Raw genomic sequence first — 23,794 nt, 5'->3', positions numbered from 1 at the left:
GCTAGCCCTGTGATGCCGGGCTATGTACTTAGAGTATTGCAAAATGTGCTTCATCCGAAAAGCTATTTTAAAATCGGACATATCGAGTGCATAGAGGAGTAATGTATCTATAATTCTTAAAATAATTGTTATGCTTTTTGTGAACGTTTATCGTGAGTAATTTAGCAAACTGTTAGTAAATTCCCCGGAAGTTTGCGGGGGTTATGCTTTTTCTGAACGTCACATGCTAATGTAAAAAGCTGTTTTTTGATATAAATATGAACTTGATTGAACAGACATGCATGTATTGTATAACACAATGTCCTAGGTGTGTCATCTGATGAAGATCATAAAAGGTTAGTGCTGCATTTAGCTGTGGTTTGGGTTTATGTGACATGATATGCTAGCTTGAAAATGGGTGTCTGATTATTTCTGGCTGGGCACTCTGCTGACATAATCTAATGTTTTGCTTTCGTTGTAAAGCCTTTTTGAAATCGGACAGTGTGGTTAGATTAACGAGATTCTTGTCTTTAAATAGCTGTAAAATAGTCATATGTTTGAGAAATTGAAGTAATAGTATTTCAAACGATTCAAAAATCGCGCCACTGGATTGAAGTGGCTGTTACGTAGGTGGGACGAGTTCGTCCCACATGCGCCAGAGAGGTTAAACATAAAACGTAGATAATATTCCAACCGGACAATGGCGTATTCATTACAGAGGAAAAAGGAGGGGCGCGCTGGCGGGCTCGCGCATCACCAAGTCCTTTGTCCTCAGGCAGTCCACTCATTGACTGAGCTCCTATTTTCTGCCCAGTAACAGGAGAAGGATGAAACACGTTTCTAAAGGCTGTTGACAGCCAATGGAAGCCTTAGGAAGTGCAACGTGACCCCACAGACACTGTAGTTTCGATAGGCATTCAAAAGAACTACAATTCTCAGATTTCCCACTTCCTGGTTGGATTTTTCTCAGGTTTTTGCCTGCCATATGAGTTCTGTTATACTCACAGACATCATTCAAACAGTTTTAGAAACTTCAGAGTGTTTTCTATCCAAATCTACTAATAATATGCAAATACTCTGGGCCCGAGTATTAGGCAGTTTACTCTGGGCACGCTTTTCATCCGAAAACATGAAAATACTGCCCCCTATACCTTCAAAAGTTAATACCATTTAAATGTAGATGTTTTTTGCATTGGATATATTTACCATATCATATGGAGACAGAAACATAAAACTTTTACCTTATCATAAGTAGACATAATTGCAAATTATTAAATCCTTCCAATATAAATAAGAAAACAATTTAGTTATGAATTGAACTTTAATTAAATGAGTTGACTCTTCACATGGGATGATTTTACTGAACAACAAAATAAAGCGAATATTCAATGATGTCCAATGATCCATCGCATCTCCCAAAAACGTTTTCAAAATACGTCTGTGAAATGATAGTTTAGAAAATAAAGCTTTGGTTGTCTTCCTCTCAGGCTTCCATGTCTTCTCCCTGAGGTAGATTGCTGCTATAACTTGATGACCCTTCACATACCTAACCATTTCCTTGGCTCCCTTGTAGAGTGTATCCATTGTTTTCAGTGCCATGATGTCCTTGAGGAGCAGATTCAATGCATAAGCAGCACAGCCAATGGGTGTGATGTGGGTGAACCAGTTGCATACACAGCTCGAGCAAGACATTCATCAGCATTTATCTGACTACGTTCCTCCATTGAGTCAAAAGAACTTCTGATTCCAGGAGGACCATGAGCTGTTGCTATCGATAAGGTGTCTGATTCATCATTTTCACCTCGAATATAAGTCGAGGGACTTTTGTCAGAGGTTGCTTGTTGTGAGCGCTGAGGGAACTTTATGCACTTGGCCAGATGATTCTGCATCTTTGTTGCATTCTTCACATATGATTTGGCACAGTATTTGCAAATGTACACAGCTTTTCCTTCTACATTAGCTGCAGTGAAATGTCTCCACACATCAGATAGTGCCCGTGGCATTTTCCTGTAAAGATTAGGAAAAAATGAGTAAAAAAAAAAACCCAAATACAATTCCATGTACAGATAAATAGTTAAGCAGTTAGATTAAACAAGTCCTTTGTAAAATACATGTTTTAAAATGAAATATGTATGGAAGCAGGTGAATTAACACACCCCAGTTAGCAGGCTCAAGCAAGCTAAAACCCACATGGTAGTAAAAACTAACTAGCAGAAATTAAGTTAGAAATGATTTAAACACATTTTGCTGTAGGCTAGTATTTCCTTATAAATTTTTTTTTTTAATGTCATATAAAATATATTCACCCCACCCAGTATTGTAATCAAAACTTACCAGAAAGCATGTAGTCCTTGGCTCAGACAGTGTAGTAGTGCGGGCTCAATAGCATCTCATTAGTGTGCAAGATCTTGAGAATCAGCTGTACATGTGATTGAAGAGTGCACTGTACATGTGATGGAAGAATGCACTGTGCATGCAGAGGGTTGCAATTCTATTGAATTGGGGATAGTTTAACCAAAATATGCCACAAGACCTTATGTGTATCCTACAAAAAAGGTTCACTGTTATAAGCTAACTTTTTTGATGAATTTTAAGCAAATTTCCCAAAATTCCCGGGCTTAACTTCCCATGGAAAATTTCCGTATAAATTCTAACCCTTTTGCATCCCTACTTACAGGGCTTGACAAACTTTTTAGCTACTTGTCTTAGGACTTTTTTTTTTTTTTTACTTGTCCATAAGCTCAAGTCTCTTGTCCACTTTAGATTTTTTACCATAGAGAATCAGACAAAAATGTAGGCAACACTCTGCCTATTGGCTGTTCTTTTTTTTTAAGGCTCTCCTGGAGGATGGTTGGCCACCCTTGGTAGCCTATAAAATATTGCAACATTGCAATTACAACCAAATACTTAAGTCTTTATAAAATAATTCCCTCCAGGGCTCGAAATTAAGGGCGTCCAATGAGGCTGGTGCAGCAGGTCAGACCGTTTAGCTTAAAATGTTGATAAGTATTTATTACTTCACATTATAAACTCAACAATGCACACATGGCTATGCGTGAATGTTACAAAATGCAATAAGGGGGAAAACACTGTTTCAAAGCACACTGCACGCACAATCTGTTTAAAGTGACAGAGATTAAATATCATTTTTTGTGTGTGTGATTTATAGTTATTTAAAAAATATATATTTAAAAAATGACTTATCCATTAAAATAACTTAAATCTATATTTTTCTTGTCCACTATTTTTTTTTGTTCTTGTCCTGGACAAGAGGACAATCGTTAATGTCGAGCTAGGCCTTGGTGTTTGTTTGCTTGCTTGCTGATGTACACATTTAAAGAACCTGGACAAAGATGTTGGGAAATAGCTCACCATAGCCCCCGTTTGTATTCGGAGAAGGCTTTGCCCCATAGTGGTGTATTACATAGTCTATTGTGTACTAGCCATCGCAGAAAAGGAAACCTGGACCAAGGAGGAAATGGCAATAGGGATCTGGAGAAGAAAGCGTCAGATGTAATGTCCAGCTGGGGAGAGGAGGAGAAGGAGGATGTGAAGGCTGAGTATGTTAGAATGGACGAATGACTGGGTGGTATGCGGGTGGGTGAGGTGGTGCATGGATCAGAAGACTGTTAATTAGACGTGTTCTCCATCATTTACAAGGGACACGTTCAGTAGGCAACAAACAGTTGAAAATGGAGTAAACTCTAATCTTGGCAGCAGGTAGCCTAGCACTTAAGAGTGTTGGGCCAGTATCCGAAAGGTCGCTGGTTGTAATCAGCCCTTGAGCAAGGCAGTTAACCCCCAACAACAACTGCTCCCCAGACGCCAATAACGAGGACGTCGATTTAAGGCAGCCCCCCTCACCTCTCTGATTCAGAGGGGTTGGATTAAATGCGGAAGACACATTTTTGTTGAATGCTTTGTTGTTAAACTGACTAGGTATCCCCTTTCCCTAAAAATCAAATTTATTTATATAGCCCTTCGTATATCAGCTAAAATCTCAAAGTGCTGTACAGAAACCCAGCCTAAAACCCCAAACAGCAAGCAATGCATGTGAAAGAGGCACGGTGGCTAGGAAAAACTCCCTAGGAAAAACTCCCTAGAAAGGCCAAAAACCTAGGAAGAAACCTAGAGAGGAACCAGGCTATGAGGGGTGGCCAGTCCTCTTCTGGCTGTGCCGGGTGGATATTATAACAGAACATGGTCAAGATGTTAAAATGTTCATAAATGACCAGCATGGTCAAATAATAATAATCATTGTAGTTGTCGAGGGTGCAACAAGCACGTCCGGTGAACAGGTCAGGGTTCCGTAGCAGCAGGCAGAACAGTTGAAACTGGAGCAGCAGCATGGCCAGGTGGACTGGGGACAGCAAGGAGTCATCATGCCAGGTAGTCCCGAGGCATGGTCCTAGGGCTCAGGTCCTCCGAGAGAAAGAAAGAAAGAGAGAAAGAGAGAATTAGAGAGAGCATATTTAAATTCACACAGGACACCGGATAAGACGAGAATACTCCAGATGAAACAGACGGACCCTAGCCCCCCGGCACATAAACTACTGCAGCATAAATACTGGAGGCTGAGACAGGAGGGATCAGAAGACACTGTGGCCCCATCCGATGATACCCCCGGACAGGGCCAAACAGGAAGGATATAACCCCACCCACTTTGCCAAAGCACAGCCCCCACACCACTAGAGGGATGTCTACAACCACCAACTTACCGTCCAAAGACGAGGCCGAGTATAGCCCACAAAAATCTCCGCCATGGCATAACCCAAAGGGGGGCGCCAACCCAGACAGGAAGACCACGTCAGTGACTCAACCCACTCAAGTGACGCACCCCTCCCATGGACGGCATGGAAGAACACCAGTAAGTCAGTGACTCAGCCCCTGTAATAGGGTTAGAGGCAGAGAATCCCAGTGGAAAGAGGGGAACCGGCAAGGCAGAGACAGCAAGGGCGGTTCGTTGCTCCAGCCTTTCCGTTCACCTTCACACTCCTGGGCCAGACTACACTTAATCATAGGACCTACTGAAGAGATAAGTCTTCAGTAAAGACTTAAAGGTTGAGACTGAGTCTGCGTCTCTCACATGGGTAGGCAGACTATTCCATAAAAATGGAGCTCTATAGGAGAAAGCCCTACCTCCAGCCGTTTGCTTAGAAATTCTAGGGACAATTAGGAGGCCTGCGTCTTGTGACCGTAGCGTACGTATAGGTATGTACGGCAGGACCAAATCGGAAAGATGGGTAGGAGCAAGCCCATGTAATGCTTTGTAGGTTAGCAGTAAAACCTTGAAATTAGCCCTTGCCTTAACAGGAAGCCAGTGTAGGGAGGCTAGCACTGGAGTAATATGATCAAATTTTTTGGTTCTAGTCAGGATTCTAGCAGCCGTATTTAGCACTAACTGAAGTTTGTTTAGTGCTTTATCCGGGTAGCCGGAAAGTAGAGCATTGCAGTAGTCCAGCCTAGAAGTAACAAAAGCATGGATTAATTTTTCTGCGTCATTTTTGGACAGAAAGTTTCTGATTTTTGCAATGTTACGTAGATGGAAAAAAGCTGTCCTTGAAACAGTCTTGATATGTTCTTCAAAAGAGAGATCAGGGTCCAGAGTAACACCGAGGTCCTTCACAGTTTTATTTGAGACGACTGTACAACCATCCAGATTAATTGTCAGATTGAACAGAAGTTCTCTTTGTTTCTTGGGACCTAGAACAAGCATCTCTGTTTTGTCCGAGTTTAAAAGTAGAAAGTTTGCAGCCATCCACTTCCTTATGTCTGAAACACAGGCTTCTAGCGAGGGCAATTTTGGAGCTTCACCATGTTTCATTGAAATGTACAGCTGTGTGTCGTCCGCATAGCAGTGAAATTTAACATTATGTTTTCGAATGACATCCCCAAGAGGTAAAATATATAGTGAAAACAATAGTGGTCCTAAAACGGAACCTTGAGGAACACCGAAATTTACAATTGATTTGTCAGAGGACAAACCATTCACAGAGACAAACTGATATCTTTCCGACAGATAAGATCTAAACCAGGCTAGAATTGTCCATGTAGACCAATTTGGGTTTCCAATCTCTCCAAAAGAATGTGGTGATCGATGGTATCAAAAGCGGCACTAAGATCTAGGAGCACGAGGACAGATGCAGAGCCTCGGTCTGACGTCATTAAAAGGTCATTTACCACCTTCACAAGTGCAGTCTCAGTGCTATGATGGGGTCTAAAACCAGACTGAAGCGTTTCGTATGCATTGTTTGTCTTCAAGAAGGCAGTGAGTTGCTGTGCAACAGCTTTTTCTAAAATTTTTGAGAGGAATGGAAGATTCGATATAGGCCGATTTTAGTTTTTTATAATTTCTGGGTCAAGATTCGGCTTTTTCAAGAGAGGCTTTATTACTGCCACTTTTAGTGAGCTTGGTACACATCCGGTGGATAGAGAGCCGTTTATTATGTTCAATATAGGAGGGCCAAGCACAGGAAGCAGCTCTTTCAGTAGTTTAGTTGGAATAGGGTCCAGTATGCAGCTTGAGGGAGGAACTTCCTGCACCTGTCCAATTAGAAATGCAAATGTTAATTTGTTTGCTATGGGGTGTCCTACTGAACATTAAACATGGTAATGACTGTCCGATGACATGCCTTGGGCTGCGTTTACTCAGGCAGAACATTTGATATTTTTTTCACTAATTAGTCAGCTCTGAAAAATAGCTCACTTGAAAAGACCTGATGTGATTGGCCAAAGGACCAATTTAGTGTGAAAAAATTTAGATCAGAATTGGACTGCCTGTGTAAACGCAGCCTTGGTGTTAAAACAGCTGATAAAGAACCCTTATTGACTTAGGAGTCTACTAAACATAAGTTTAAAGTCCTCATCTGCTTGGATCATATGGGAAGTCCACCACATTTTCAAAAATAGCCTTTTTATGGTTTGTTCAAGTCATCGTATATTTACACCCGTAGCTCCGACTCACTCCCCTCTGAATGGATTACATTCGCTGTTTGTTCTCAGCAGGCTTACTACGGCCCGACTGTCACGAACATGCCAAGGGCCTTGTGACCAGTTCAGTGGGTTTGTGTGTCTCCTCTGGTGTCCTGTTTCCTTCCTGTTGCTGAGCTACTGCTGCTCCGGCGTCAGAGCTTCTCCCCGTGGCCTTTGGGATTAACCCAGCTGTTAAGGAACCGCAAATTAATCAGGGTCCTTATTGGCGGTTGTGCCACCGGCATACATATATTTGACTCGTGCACATGATAGTCTTGACATCAGCTAATAAGCTAATAAGCAAAGTATAGCTGAGCATACACATTACACAATGTCAAAGAAAAGGGTTTGGGAGTTTATGGGGGAGCAGTTACTGCATTACATCCCACAGGTGTTAAGCCCTTGGTCTCAGTGCGTGGGATATGTCTGTGTTTATTTCAAGGGATTGGCCTCACCTACAGGACAGTATTTTGGGCTGAGTGTGTGTATGTAGCAACAGTGAAGCATCCTCCGCTTATAACACTACACTTAGTGGCACGGGTGCTCTTTCCCTCCCCGTTGTGTTAAACCGCACCTTATCAGAGGGAATCACGTGCGGACTCACCGTGGCAGAGGCACTATGGCAACCTACAAACCAAGCAGTGTTAGGATACATCCGCACCTTGGTGTGGTTTATGTTGGAGAAGGAATGCCAATGTGCCAACACATTCTCATAAAAAAAAAAAGAAGCTGAAATTCATAATTTCTATGAATTTCTGTCATTATTGCTCATCAACATTCTGAATGAGGGCAAGAAAAAAGGCTGGTTCCACCCATCTCTCACAGCTAAACTGAGAAAAGTTTAGGGAATTGGATGCAAATAGCAATACTCTCTTTAAAAACAAAAAAGGTGGCTCTGTATGAAGGTTGTTCACAGCCTAGCTCCGTGTGTGTGTGTGTGTGTGTGTCAGAGAAAGGGTGGGTGGAAATGTGCCTGTGCTGTCACAGGCTCTGCTCTGACTCATCACATAGCAAAGCTCTGAGCGGGTATCAGGCTCCTCCTCATTCTGCTCACCTGGCTCTCCAAGGAACAGCCCTTGATCCAGAGGCCCTAATCAAACATGCTGGAGGGCAACGTTGAATACTCACACACCCACGCCTACAGTAGTGTCACTAACTTGTTTCAGTTCTTTACACACACACACACACACACACACCAGCTTTTGGCAGTATTGGGCTAAGCCACAAAAACACAAGCCTTTCCTTTACAGGATTGCTCAAGCAAATCAAACCCTCATTGCATTCATCTCCTCGCTACATTGAAGTGAAACATCATTCCCTGTGGATAAGCTATTGTGTGCGATGGCCTTCACCTTCTCCCCAGTGCACTGTCATGCTGCAGTGTGTGCAGAAGGTAGCCCCTTGTAATATAACGGCTAACCGTATAGTGCTCAGGCCCTGCAGGCCTGCGCTCCAATCATAATCGCATTCTTCTGTGTGAACGCATCGGTCTCAGTCTGTCTGCTGAACGTGGCTGCTGGGAATGTGGCCCCAGTTCTGAAGAACTGGTATTAGCAGAAACATGATGCAGCTGCAAACCTAAAACAGCTTGTGGCTCGCTTGCTTAGCTACTCTGAGGAGTTTCCAAAGCAGCTGGCCAAGAACAAAAAAAGTATTTAGCTTTTATCCCCTGCCATTATAAAGATTCTTAAAATGCAATCTATACTGCAGTCAATGACAGTACTCTGTGTATGCAGGGTTGGGTAGGTTACTTTCTCTATGTAATCTGTTAGTTGCTAGTTACAGGTCCAAAATTGTAATCAGTCATGTCATTTTTGGATTACCCAAACTCTGTAACGTAATCTGATCACTGTTACTTTTGGATTACTTTCCTTTAGGCATTTGAAGAAAACAAAAATGATCTATCAAACACATTTGGTGTGTCATCCTAGTGGTCTCTGACTTGGGCCTTATTTCAATGCTTAATGCATCCTTTCTGAATTTAATCCAAGAAGTAATCATCTAGTTTTTCAAAAGTGTCTGTAATCTGATTACAATATTTTAGCTGGTAACAGAACTGGTTAGTTGTTTCATAGTCAGATTACATGTAATCTTTTACTCCCCAACCCTGTGTTTGTGTTAGGCAGAAGACCGTTTTGATTGCGAAGCTTGTTTTCGAGAACTGAGTGACAACATGGCAGCTGTGTCTTTGAAACCAGATCTCTATCATTTCCAACCTAAGAGCATCATGTGTTGTCTGTGTCCGCTTGTTTGCGCCGCCTGCAACTCTGTGTGAATGGTTCTCTACTTGCATCCCTCCCTGTGTTCATTTGAAAATGTCCGTCTGGGTAGTGTATTGACTCAGTGTTGATAATGGTAGCCAGTGTGATGGTATGATGATGGTGTGAGTCAGCGTATAGAAGGAAATGAAAGGCTTTGATGTAGCTGTTGACGTTGGCTGATCCTCTGGCCCCTGTAGGGAAGGGAAATGGCTCATCACCAGCCACGCTCTGGAATGTGCGAGGAAAATGTAGGCATCTGTGCTCAGGACTCGGTACTACCAGGAACACATTACATGAGTACAGCAATCCAAGAGGTTTCGCATTACCTTTCCATTACACAACTCTGAAAAATGTCAAATTAAAAGTTGTAAGATGCCAGGCTTTCACGTGTAGTTCATAGCAGAATGTTGGGCATTCCATGGAAAGTGTATCGGTGACATAACAATTTAAAACTTAATATTTTCTTAGTATTAAACCCAGTGATAATTAATGGGGGATAAAATTATTCTGAAGTTAACATAATATGGCAAGAAAATCCTGTGACACTGAAACGGTCCTGTAACTGTCTTGACTGTCAATCAGGCAGTTTCTCTGTCTGTTCAGCAAGAGGTACTTTTTGTCTCTGGACTTGAGACAGTCTAAACTAAGCCTTTCCAATCTTAGCCTTTAGGGTGTCCCACAACAAGGGTTGTAAACCTGTTGACAGAGCAATAATAAACCCTTGGATCAGAAATGGTACAGAGCAATAATACTAAACCCTTTGATCAGAAATGGTACAGAGCTCTATCTGGTCAATTGTTTCCATGTTTTCTGTGCGGTTGACCCTCCATAACCCACATCCTAGCCCTGACTTAAGTCCTTCCTCATACTAGGGGTAATTTCCTAGAAGGAAATGGGAAGCCGTCAGTGTTAGGGGATGTCCCTCCTCCTGCTATGCTAAGGCCAGTTAGTCAGTCCCCCGTAGGAATGGAGGGAGGGTTGGGCTGTCAGTAGACCATTGAACTAATGCATCCGGTCATGTGATCTGTAGGCTAGCCTAAGCTGTGTTCGAATACTCATACTAACTGTACTATTTGTGACGTGAATTGAGTATATGGTATGTTTATTGGTCATAGTATAGATATAGTTAGTATGCCAAAAGTTCCCGGATGTCGTACTAAATTGGACGAAATACGAAGTATACATGCAGTGGACACTTTCTGTGCTTTTAGGGCCCATAATACAATTTTTCCGAAAGTGGGCGTGGCTTCACAACCTTTTCAGATTTGAAGAAAATGGTGGAAAATATGCAGCCGAAGTCCGACGAAAGCGGATACAAATTCATTGCAGGTTAACTAACTATGCTGAGCAATGTAATAAAGTAATTACTTTTTAAATAAGTTATGTTACACGTTATGTTGGCTGACAATTTGTTAGCTACGCCTTCCTTACGAACCACATAGCATTGCAGCAGTAGGTAGTGGTATGTTAGCTAGCTACCTAATGTTATTTGGCTAGTAATACATCGAACTTGCCAGGCTGTATTATTAACTAACTAACCAACGTTTATTGACTTGATTATTCACATCATTGTTAGCTAAGGGGTATAGTCATTGTTCATTCTGGCTATTTACTCCAATTTCAGAGCACTCTCGCGCAGAATAACTGATTAATTTATGAATGCTCAACACCCGTTGAATATGGCCGGTGTCGGCAAAAAAAGCGTAATTAAATTGTTGCCAGCAGCACAGTTAGTCACCAACGCTCTAGATAACATGAAAACAGACTAACCTGCTCTGTTAGGGAGAGTAAAATGGTCAGTGAGGTGTTCTCTCATTAGTGTCTGGAAGTAGCTAGCCAACGTTAGCCAGTTAGCTTGGGTGCTTGACTGCCATTGAACGCTGGGATCAACCCTACTCCTCAACTGAAACGATACAGTTAATTTACTGTATACTAACATGAACTAATAGTATGTAGTATACAGCATGTTATTATGGGTATTCGAACACGGCTCTAGTCTTACTCCTGGCTCTCAGCTGTTGCAGTGACATACTGCACAGTAGACAAGTGATGGTATGGTGACGACGACTGACTGGCTAAAGTGGATGGACAGACTGTCAGGGGCAGGTCCATAGAATATAATTACTCGATGGGATAAAGACCCATCAGACCAGGGCAATTTTGACTCAACACTCAGGCCCACCCATCGTAGAACATGACTTGAATAGGAATGTCTGTTCAAGTAATTGTATTTCTATGGAAGGAATCCAATTGGCCAGTCTATCAGACCCAATTTTTGTTCATGCAGTGCTAAGCTGAGAGAGAGCAGCCAATGGATAGATGGACTAGAGGATTATTGCACAGCTGCCAAGGGCGTGATGCAGCGGTCAGGGTAGGGATTTTCATTAAGGGCCTTTTGCTCTAATGTGCTTTGCTCTGTCTCTCCTTTCAGACCCAGGGATGAGTACGGGGAGGTGTTTGAGGATTTACCACAGGGAGAGGTGTTGAGGCCTACTCCCTGGTGTCGGGTTTCTCTTGACATTTCGAGGATAAACAATGGTCACTCACGGTTGACACTGTCAAACGCATTAGGATAATGAAAAGGCTCGTCCAATCTGTAATCTCTGATTGTCACGATTTCTAACGTCAGTGATCACCATTATAATCGACATTGTCCTCATTACAATTCCATCCCCTGCAGTAGTAACATGGTGTCAGGCTTCCGGTTGGGTGCTTGCTCTCTTTGTGTGTGTTCAGAGGAGGAGGGGATGCCTAATTTGGCAGAACTCTCTGCTCTGTCCCTCCCTTCTCCATCAGGCTTTGGCAGCTCTGCATTTTGCTCCTCTTTCCTGCTACTCAGCAGAGAAAGGGAGGAAGTGTGTGACCTGGAGTGGCCCGACCCCCGAGACCAAATTCCCATATATTCTACCGCATTACGAGCTCAGTGGGTTCCTATAGAGATGCAGCGTGTTCAGACAGGATTGGCACATTGATAATGTGTTTTTAACATTTTGTTCGACTAGTATTTCCTCTATCCCTTGACTTCTGACCCAGACGGTAGCAACGCTGGAGAGAGTGCAGAGTTCAGTGCTGGATCCCCCGACGTAGCTGTGTTGGACCTGTTGTGAAATTCTGCTGCTGCACTGTCTCATCCCTCGTCATGCCTCTGCAGTAGCCAAGGCAGTAGTATCAGAGGTCAGGTGACCCTGTCACTGTTAGAGGGGCATTAGGGCACTCTGTGTGTGTGTGCACACCACAGAGATATGTAAGTGCTGGTTGTAAAACAGATTGCAGGGTGCTAAGAGGTCAGTGCTACACCAACACTCCTACAAGGTATAATCACTAGCATATAGGCCTAGAGCTAAATCTTTAAAGTATGGAGTGGCCATTTTTAAAGTGAATGGGGGGAAAAAATCCCCCTCTATTTAACAAACCACCAAGCCAACTCGCCTATGTTCCTTACAAGATCTGGAATGATAAATGATCTCTAGTAAATTGTTGAGTGGCTGTCAGACCAGGGTCATGTTCATTAGGACTCGCAACTGAATGCTTTAAAACATTTTGCCAAGGAAAGCAATTAGGCTTTTTTTTCTTATTGAACACGTCTGTGTAGTCCCTCTTTGTTCCAGGGTGTTTCCTGTTTATTCCGTTTGGTGTCTAATGGATACCCAGGCCTAATATTTTCCAAACAAGTAATGGATTTGAAACTTGTCCGCGTGTCTTCCTTGCAAACAGTGGCGTAGAAAGGCCCAATAGTAATAATGGATCTTCTCCATTTCTCATGTTGCTAATTCCTATGCAGGGGGGACTCTGTGAAGTCACTCATGGACAGAGCTCCAGCTGTTCATGTGAGATCTGTTTTTTCCTTCATTATGTTTGAAGATCAAACTCCTTCAGCATATCATTCATTTTACGGAGTACTTCGCCACTGGTGTCTTTCATTCTCTTCATGCCAATTGGAATGTTGTCTGACTACTGATGGGGCATGCTGGTGGAGTTTGCTAGCAGTTTTAGGCTGTATAATGTCGTTTTGGCTTGTCAATTTCCAGAAACAGCATTGTGGTAGACTTCATCATGATGCACTTCTTGGAGCGTTCAACCACATTTTAGTTCGTAGAAGAGTAGTTTGTACTTTTGTGATTGACAGGTTCGTGCACTGCTATTGATAAAGCTTATAGTCAATCAATCAATCAAATGTATTTATAAAGCCTTTTTTACATCAGCCGATGTCACAAAGTGCTATACAGAAACCCAGCATAAAACCCTAAACAGCAAGCAAAGCAAATGTAGAAGCACGGTGGCTAGGAAAAACTCCCTAGAAAGGCAGGAACCTAGGAAGAAACCTAGAGAGGAACCAGGCTCTGATGGGTGGCCAGTCCTCTTCTGGCTGTGCCGGGTTGAGATTGTAACAGTACGTGGCCAAGATGTTCAACCGTTCATAGTAGAGGTCGACCGATTATGATTTTTCAACACCGATAATTGGAGGACCACAAAAAGGCCGATACCGATTAATTGGCCGATTTGGTGTATTTATTTTAAGGCATTGATGTTTATGGTTAGGTACAGTAGTGCAACGATTGTGCTTTTTTCTCAAATGCGCTTTTGTTAAATCATCCCCCCCCCCGTTTGGCGAAGTTGGCTCTTTGTTAGGAAGAAATAGTCTTCACACAGTTCGCAACGAGCCAGGCAGCCCAAACTGCTGCATATACCCTGACTCTGTTGCAGAGGTGACACATTTTCCGTAGTTAAAAGAAATTCATGTTAGCAGGTAATATTAACTAAATATGCAGGTTTAAAAATATATACTTGTGTATTGATTTTAAGAAAGACATTGATGTTTATGGTTAGGTACACTTTGGAGCAACGACAGTCCTTTTTTACGAATGCGCACCGCATCGATTATATGCAACGCAGGACAGGCTAGATAAACTAGTAATATCATCAACCATGTGTAGTTAACTAGTGAATATGATTGATTGTTTTTTATAAGATAAGTTTAATGCTAGCTAGCAACTTACCATGGCTTCTTACTGCATTCACGTAACAGGCAGGCTCCTCGTGGAGTGCAATGTAAAGCAGGTGGTTAGAGCGTTGGACTAGTTAACCGTAAGGTTGCAAGATTGAATCCCCAAGCTGACAAGGTTCAAATCTGTCGTTCTGCCCCTGAACAAGGCAGTTAACCCACCGTTCCTAGGCCATCATTGAAAATAAGAATGTGTTCTTAACTGACTTGCCTACTTAAAAATATTATTTAAAAAAATAAATAAAATCGGTAAATCGGTGGCCAAAAATACCGATTGTTATGAAAACTTGAAATTGGCCCTAATTAATCGGTCGACCTCTAGTTCATAGATGACCAGCAAGGTCTAGTAATAATCATAATCATCATCACAGTGGTTGTAGAGGGTGCAACAGGTCAGCGACTCGGGAGTAAATGTCAGTTGGCTTTTCATAGCCGAGCATTCAGAGGTCGAGACAGCAGGTGCGGTAGAAAGAGCTTGTCGAAAACAGCAGGTCCAGGACTTGGTAGCACGTCCGGTGAACAGTTCAGCGTTCCATAGCCACAGGCAGAATACTGGAGCAGCAGCACGACCAGGTGGACTGGGGACAGCAAGGAGTCATCAGGCCAGGTAGTCCTGAGGCATGGATCCAGGGCTCAGGTTCTCTGGGAGTGAGAGAATTAGAGGTAGCATACTTAAATTCACACAGGACACTGGATAAGACAGGAGAAATACTCCAGACATAACAGACTGACCCTAGCCCCCCGACACACAAACTATTGCAGTGTAAGTACTGGAGGCTGAGACAGGACGGGTCGGGAGACACTGTGGCCCCTTCTGACGGTACCCCTGGACAGTGCCAACCAGGCAGTATATAACCCCACCCACTTTGCCAAAGCACAGCCCCCACACCACTAGAGGGATATCTTCAAACCATCAACTTACTACCCTGAGACAAGGCAGGGTATAGCCCACGACGATCTCTCCCCCCCCGGCACGAACCTGAGGGGGGCGCTAAACCCGGACGGGAAGATCACGTCAGTGACTCAACCCACTCAAGTGACGCACCCCTCCTAGGGACGGGATGGAAGAGCACCAGTAGCCAGTGACTCAGCCCTTAGTAATAGGTTTAGAGGCAGAGAATCCTGGTGGAGTTAGGGGAGCCGGCCAGGCAGAGACAGCAAGGGTGGTTCGTTGCTCCAGTTCTTTTTCGTTCACCTTCACACCCCTGGGCCAGACTACAGTCAACCATAGGACCTACTGAAGAGATGAGTCTTCAATAAAGACTCTCACTGGATAGGCAGACCATTTCATAAATATGGAGCTCTATAGGAGAAAGCCCTGCCTCCAGCTGTTTGCTTAGAAATTCTAAGAACAATAAGGAGACCTTCGTCTTGTGACTGTAGCGTACGTGTAGGTAGGTATGTATGGCTGGACCAAATCGGAGAGATGGGTAGGAGCAAGTCCATGTAATGCTTTGTAGGTTAGCAGTAAAACCTTGAAATCAGCCCTAGCCTTTTTTATTTATTTATTAATTTTATTTAACCTTTATTTAACTAGGCAAGTCGGTTAAGAACATTCTTATTTACAATGACGGCCTACCAAAAGGGAAAAGGCCTCCTGCGGGGACGGGGGCCTGGGATATAAAAATAAATAAATACAATATAAATATAGGACAAAAAACACATCACAACAGGAGAGACACAACACTACATAAAGAGACAGGAAGCCAGTGTAGTGAGGCTAGCACTGGAGTAATATGATATGATTTTTTTAGTCCTAGTCAAGATTCTAGCAGCCGTGTTTAGCACTAACTGAAGTTTATTTAGTGCTTTAGCCGGAAAGTAGAGCATTGCAGTAGTCTAATCTAGAAGTGACAAAAGCATGGATTAATTTTTCTGCATAATTTTTGGACAAAGTTTCAGATTTTTGCAATGTTACGAAGATGGGGAAAAAAAGCTGTCCTTGAAATAGTCTTGATATGTTCGTCAATAGAGAGTTCAGGGTCCAGAGTAACGCCGAGGTCCTTCAGTTTTATTTGAGACGACTACAACCATCAAGATTAATTGTCAGATCCAACAGAAGATCTCTTTGTTTCTTGGGACCTAGAACTAGCATCTCTGTTTTGTCCAAGTTTAAAAAAACATCCGCCATCCACTTCCTTATGGCTGAAACACAGGCTTCCAGGGAGGGCAATTTTGGAGCTTCACCATGTTTCATTGAAATGTACAGCTGTGTATCGTCCACATAGCAGTGAAAGTTGTTTTCCTAATCACATCACCAGGAGGTAAAATATATAGTGAAAACAATAGTTGTCCTAAAACAGTGCAATCTAGGATTGTTTGGTGCTCTTTGGGTTTGTGTTGAGGTCCATGGCCAGGTGCCAGCCATAAATGGTAGGTTAGAAGACCCCGTCAGATCTGCAAACAACGAAGGGATCGGTAAATGGTGATTTGGGACGGGTTGTTAGTGTTCGTCTTGGTCTGTCAACTCACACCTCCATTTTCATGTTGTCAAAAGTTGCGATGGCGAAGTGCAGGTGTTGTATTGGAGCTGTTATGTGGGGAAACATTTGCTGCAGCGTTGCTTCAAAATAGGAACTGTACTAGAAAAGTGCTTAGCCATTTGCAGTGCACCCTCCCCTATCTGAGACTAAAACTACATCCTCATTTCACCACAACCTTTACGCCTATACCTTTTATCCTTCTACTGTACTTTCAGGCTGTCGTCATTAGTGTCTGCCAGAGCCTGTTAACATGGGTAGCCCTGCTCCTAGGAAATTACTCATTGCTAAAAAGTGGGTTAGTACAGCTTCCTATTTCTGGCTTACAGGCTTCAGTCTGAGCCTACATTTAGAGATGCAGTGATGAGAGAGGATGAGAAATGTTACAGGAGCTTCTTGGTGTAAAGATTGTGTGTGGCTGAATGAGTTATCCTACACTGTATCTCTTGTGTGACATTGATTATTCTTTCTTTCTCTCTCTCTCAGGAGACAAAGATGGCAGTAAGGTGACCACAGTGGTAGCGACCCCAGGCCAGGGCCCCGACCGGCCGCAGGAGGTCAGCTATACAGACACTAAGGTCATCGGCAACGGCTCGTTCGGCGTGGTCTACCAGGCTAAATTGTGTGACTCCGGGGAGCTAATAGCCATCAAGAAGGTTCTGCAGGACAAGAGGTTCAAGGTGAGGACCATTTCACTGCAGAGACGACTACATCGGAGAGTTTATTTTTAGGACTGCTTGTTGCACTGTGCGTTTTTCAGTAACGACAGATCAGTATGACGTCACTGAAACTAGATCCCTGACTGGAGTCTCACATTTTAATAAGCAATTGTTAATGAATAGTGTTTGATTTTCTTCCCCAAAAAGTGTTTTCTACAATACAGTTGAAGTCGGAATTTTACATACTTCTTAGCCAAATACATTTAAACTCAGTTTTTCACAATTCCTGACATTTTAATCCTAGTAAAAAGTCCCTGTTTTAGGTCAGTTAGGATCGCCACTTTATTTTAAGAATGTGAAATGTCAGAATAATAGTAGAGAGTGATTTATTTCAGCTTTTATTTCTGTCATCACATTCCCAGTGGGGCAGAAGTTTACATACACTCAATTAGTATTTGGTAGCATTGCCTTTAAATTGTTTAACTTGGGTCAAATGTTTCTGGAAGCCTTCCACAAGCTTCCCACAATAAGTTGTGTGAATTTTGGCCCATTCCTCCTGACAGAGCTGGTGTAACTGAGTCAGGTTTGTAGGCCTCTTTGCTCGCACACGCTTTTTCAGTTCTGCCCACAAATTTTCCATGGAATTGAGGTCAGGGCTTTGTGATGGCCACTCCAATACCTTGACTTTGTTGTCCTTAAGCCATTTTGCCACAACTTTGGAAGTATGCTTGGGGTCATTGTCCATTTGGAAGACCCATTTGTCTTGAGATGTTGCTTCAATATATTCACATAATTTTCCTACCTCATGATGCCATCTATTTTGTAAAGTGCACCAGTCCCTCCTGCAGCAAAGCACCCCCACACAACATGATGCTGCCACCCCCGTGCTTCACGTTTGGGATGGTGTTCTTCGGCTTGCAAGCATCCAAATTTTCCTCCAAACATAACAATGGTCATTATGGCAAAACAGTTCTATTTTTGATTCATCAGACCAGAGGACATTTCTCTAAAAAGTACGATCTTTGTCAGTTGCAAACCATAGTCTGGCTTTTTTATGTCGGTTTTGGAGCAGTGGCTTCTTCCTTGCTGAGCGGCCTTTCAGGTTATGTCGATATAGGACTCGTTTTACTGTGGATATAGATACTTTTGTACCTGTTTCCTCCAGCATCTTCACAAGGTCCTTTGCTGCTGTTCTGGGATTGATTTGCACTTTTCGCACCAATGTACGTTCATCTCTAGGAGACAGAACGCATCTCTTTCCTGAGCGGTATGACGGCTGCGTGGTCCCATGGTGTTTATTCTTGCGTACTATTGTTTGTACAGATGAACGTGGTACCTTCAGGCGTTTGGAAATTGCTCCCAAGGATGAACCAGACTTGTGGAGGTCTACAATTTTTTTCTGAGGTCTTGGCTGGTTTCTTTTGATTTTCCCATGATGTCAAGCAAAGAGGCACTGAGTTTGAAGGTAGGCCTTGAAATAAATCCACAGGTACACCTCCAATTGACTCAAATTTTGTCAATTAGCCTATCAGAAGCTTCTAAAGCCATGACATAATTTTCTGGAATTTTCCAAGCTGTTGAAAGGCACAGTCAACTTCTGACCCACTGGAATTGTGATACAGTGAATGAATCTGTCTGTAAACAGTTGTTGGAAAAATTACTTGCGTCATGCACAAAGTAGATGTCCTTACCCACTTGCCAAAACTATAGTTTGTTAACAAGAAATTTGTTGAGTGGTTGAATAACAAGTTTAATGACTCCAACTTAAGTGTATGTAAACTTCCGACTTCAACTGTATGTCTTACTTTTATCCATAGCTTATGTGAGCTCATATTAAATTGGCTCACATGTCTACTGTCATTCGACTGAAAAAACTTTTAGGTCAGTCAGGTCACTTACCGCTGTGAGACTGCTCTCGTGATCGTCTAGCACTGCCTGCCTTACCACACTGATAGGCGTTTGGTTCATCATCCTGGCAGTCGGCCTGAGCATGATGCACTCGTCCCCAGTAATGTCATGTCTTGTGAGAACACGCCTCTTCCTGTTGGAGCTGAAATGGGGCGGAGTCTCGTCCCTTCCTATTCCAGCTTTAGCTCAAGCATTGAGTAGTTCTTCATCTCTTCTATTGTCGCACCCTAAAGGAAACTCAACCCATGGATTTCCTCAGGCATCATGAATGGACAGTTTTAGCAAGCCTACAGTATGACTGACATAACTGTTAAACAAGTGTTGCAATGGCTGCTCTGTGCCAGTGTTTGAAATAGCTTATAGTGTGTGTCTGTGGGTAAGTTGCTCCCTGTTCAGATTTCACTGACATGATTTGACCCCCATTGAGTTATGGCTGTCACTGTTTTACAATGATATATGACGGTTGTAGCTGGCCTAAATTAACCATGTGTGGGCTTCTAATTTAAACAGTGACAGGGTGCCAAACTCAGTCTAGAAATTCTCAGATTCTTACCTTGAATGTTTCACTTGCTGTGTGATGGACACCCATGGTTGTGTTTTAGCTGTTTCCCAAACCTCTCCTCGAGTACCCCTTGCCATTCCACTTGTTTGATCTAATCTAATGCCAGCACACCTGATTTAACCAACCAGTTGAACCAGGTGTGCTAGTACTGGATTAGATCTTATAAGTGGAGCTGCGAGGTACTCAACGAGCGGTTTGGGAAACACTGAGGGCTTTGGGGGAAAAGTCTGGATGCTCCATGTTACGTTGTCTCTCTCTGAACAGCCATTTACTCTAACCCTGGATCTGTCAGCCCCTATCAGATGAGCCTCAAAAGCCTTTTAAGACTCATTTAAGAGAGCGTGTCTGACTGGTCCAGAATTAGAGGAAAGTTTCTTCTGGGACCGATACTGTCTGGGAGAGTGCAGCTAGCTCACAGTGTGAAGCTGGCTTCTTTAGGCTGTGTGACTTGTCTAATGCTCGCAGGTTGTCAGATTTTCTCAATGTCTCTATCTCGTCTCAGAACCGGGAGCTGCAGATCATGAGGAAACTGGACCACTGCAACATAGTGCGTTTGCGCTACTTCTTCTATTCCAGTGGAGACAAGGTGGGTGGTTGCTGCTCATACGTCAGTCTGTCCGTCTGTCTCTGTGTGTTGTTGCAGGTGATGGAGACTCACTATTCAACAAGTTTTTGTTTGACACTGGCTAGGCTAAATGTTGCTCCTGAACTTCTGTTTCTACCACTTATATTCTTCGACTTTCCATTGTGAAGATTTTCATATTAAATTAAGCTGTTTAGGTTTATACTCTTATATTGTTGGGATTAGGGCTAGCCCCATTTAGTCGTCTGGTCAATTGTTTGTTTGATTAGCTGTTGGTCAACCAAGATTTCTTTAGTCAAGCAGTAGCAAAAAAAAAGAAAAAAGAAAATAGATATACATATATGAAGTACCAGTCAAAAGTTTGGACACCTACTCATTCAAGGGTTTTTCTTTATTTTTACTATTTTCTACATTGTAGAATAATAGGGAAGATATCAAAACTATGTCAACACACATATGGAATCATGTAGTAACCAAAAAAGTGTTAAACAAATCAAAATATATTTTAGATTCTTCAAAGTAGCCACCCTTTGCCTTGATGACAGCTTTACACACTCTTGGCATTCTCACAACCAGTTTCATGAGGTACTCACTTGGAATGCTTTTCCAACTGTCTTGAAAGAGTTTCCACATATGCTGAGCATTTGTTGGTTGCTTTTCCTTCACTCTGCGTCCAATTCATCCCAAACCATCTCAATTTAGTTGAGGTTGGGTGATTGTGGAGCCCAGGTCATCTGATGCAAGCGCAAATTAGATGGGATGGCGTATTGCTGCAGAATGCTGTGGTAACCATGCTGGTTAAGTGTGCCTTGAATTCTAAATAAATCAGTGTCACCAGCAAAGCACCATCACACCACCTCCATGTTTCACGGTGGGAACCACTCATGTGGAGATCATCCGTTCACCTACTCTGCGTCTCACAAAGACCCGGCGGTTGGAACCAAACATATCACATTTGGACTCATCAGACCAAAGGACAGATTTCCACTGGTCTAATGTCGATTGCTTGTGTTTCTTGGCGCAAGCAAGTCTCTCCTTCTTATTGGTGTCCTTTAATAGTAGTTTATTTGCAGCAATTCGACCATTAATAACCTCTTACATCTAGACGTTCCGCTAGCGGAACACCTGCTCCAATATCCAATGATAGGCGTGGCGCGAAATACAAATTCCTCAAAAATCCCAAAACTTCCATTTTTCAAACATATGACTATTTTACACCATTTTAAAGACAAGACTCCTTTATCTAACCACACTGTCCGATTTCAAAAAGGCTTTACAGCGAAAGCAAAACATTAGATTATGTCAGCAGAGTACCCAGCCAGAAATAATCAACACCCATTTTTCAAGCTAGCATATAATGTCACAAAAAACAAAACCACAGCTAAATGCAGCACTAATCTTTGATGATCTTCAGGACATTATGTTATACAATACATGCATGTTTTGTTCAATCAAGTTCATATTTATATCAAAAACCAGCTTTTTACATTAGCATGTGACGTTCAGAACTAGCATTCCCACCGAACACTTCCGGTGAATTTACTAAATTACTCACGATAAACGTTCACAAAACATAATTATTTTAAGAATTATAGATACAGAACTCCTCTATGCACTCGCTATGTCCGATTTTAAAATAGCTTTTCGGTGAAAGCACATTTTGCAATATTCTAAGTAGATAGCCCGGCATCACAGGGCTAGCCATTTAGACACCCACCAAGTTTAGCCCTCACCAAAGTCAGATTTACTATAAGAAAAATGTTATTACCTTTGCTGTTCTTCGTCAGAATGCACTCCCAGGACTTCTACTTCAATAACAAATGTTGGTTTGGTTCAAAATAATCCATAGTTATATCCAAATAGCGGCGTTTTGTTTGTGCGTTCAAGACACTATCCAAGGGTGACGAAGGGTTACGCGCCCGACGCGTTTCGTGACAAAAAAATGCTAAATATTCCATTACCGTACTTCGAAGCATGTCAACCGCTGTTTAAAATCAATTTTTATGCCATTTTTCTCGTAAAAAAGCGATAATATTCCGACCGGGAATCTGTGTTTTAGTTCAAAGAGAGAGAAAGTAAAAACATGAGGTCGCCCCGTACACGCGCCTCAGTCTGATGGTCCCCTGATAGACCACTTACCAAAGGCGCTAATGTTTTTCAGCCAGCGGCTGGAATTACATCATTCAGCTTTTTCCCGGGTTCTGAGAGCCTATGGGAGCCATAGGAAGTGTCACGTTACAGCAAAGATCCTACGTTTTCAATAAACAGAGCCAAGAAGCCCAAGGAATGGTCAGAGAGGGTACTTCCTGTACAGAATCTTCTCAGGTTTTTGCCTGCCATATGAGTTCTGTTATACTCACAGACACCATTCAAACAGTTTTAGAAACTTTAGGGTGTTTTCTATCCAAAGCCAATAATTATATGCATATTCTAGTTTCTGGGCAGGAGTAATAATCAGATTAAATCGGGTACGTTTTTTATCCGGCCGTGAAAATACTGCCCCCTAGCCATAGCAGGTTAACCTCTTACATCTAGATGTTCCGCTAGCGGAACACCTGCTCCAATATCCAATGATGGGCGTGGCGCGAAATACAAATTCCTCTAAAATCCGAAAACTTCCATTTTTCAAACATATGACTATTTTACAGCATTTTAAAGACAAGACTCTCGTTAATCTAAACACACTGTCCGATTTCAAAAAGGCTTTACAGCGAAAGCAAAACATTAGATTATGTCAGCAGAGTACCCAGCCAGAAATAATCAGACACCCATTTTTCAAGCTAGCATATAATGTCACAAAAAACAAAACCACAGCTAAATGCAGCACTAACCTTTGATGATCTTCATCAGATGACAACCCTAGGACATTATGTTATACAATGCATGCATGTTTTGTTCAATCAAGTTCATATTTATATCAAAAACCAGCTTTTTTACATTAGCATGTGACGTTCAGAACTAGCATACCCCCCGCAAACCTCCGGTAAATTTACTAAATTACTCACGATAAACGTTCACAAAAAACATAAATTATTTTAAGAATTATAGATACAGAACTCCTCTATGCACTCGATATATCCGATTTTAAAATAGCTTTTCGGTGAAAGCACATTTTACAATATTCTCAGTAGATAGCCCGGCATCACAGGGCTAGCAATTTAGACACCCACCAAGTTTAGCACTCACCAAAATCAGATTTACTATTAGAAAAGTTTGATTACCTTTGATGTTCTTCGTCAGAATGCACTCCCAGGACTTCTACTTCAATAACAAATGTTGGTTTGGTCCAAAATAATCCATAGTTATGTCCAACAGCTGCGTTTTGTTCGTGCGTTCTAGACACTATCCGAATGGTAAATAAGGGTCGCGCACATGGCGCATTTCGTGA

General features: G+C 42.4%; 1 protein-coding gene across 4 annotated transcripts in view; it reads left to right on the top strand.

Moving 5' to 3' along the window:
• Nucleotides 1-23,794, top strand: part of LOC115179842 (glycogen synthase kinase-3 beta) — a 55,555-nt gene that overhangs the window by 4,398 nt on the left and 27,363 nt on the right. For all 4 annotated transcript variants that reach the window (XM_029741677.1, XM_029741679.1, XM_029741678.1 and 1 more), the window contains exons 2-3: nt 17,181-17,374; nt 20,326-20,409. In XM_029741677.1, coding sequence (XP_029597537.1) covers nt 17,181-17,374; nt 20,326-20,409 — 278 coding nt within the window. The remainder of the gene's footprint in view (nt 1-17,180; nt 17,375-20,325; nt 20,410-23,794) is intronic.

This window comes from Salmo trutta, chromosome 39 (genome assembly GCF_901001165.1).
Source record: "Salmo trutta chromosome 39, fSalTru1.1, whole genome shotgun sequence".
Classification (NCBI taxonomy): Eukaryota; Metazoa; Chordata; class Actinopteri; order Salmoniformes; family Salmonidae; genus Salmo; species Salmo trutta.
This window is presented reverse-complemented; position numbering and strand designations above follow the sequence as displayed.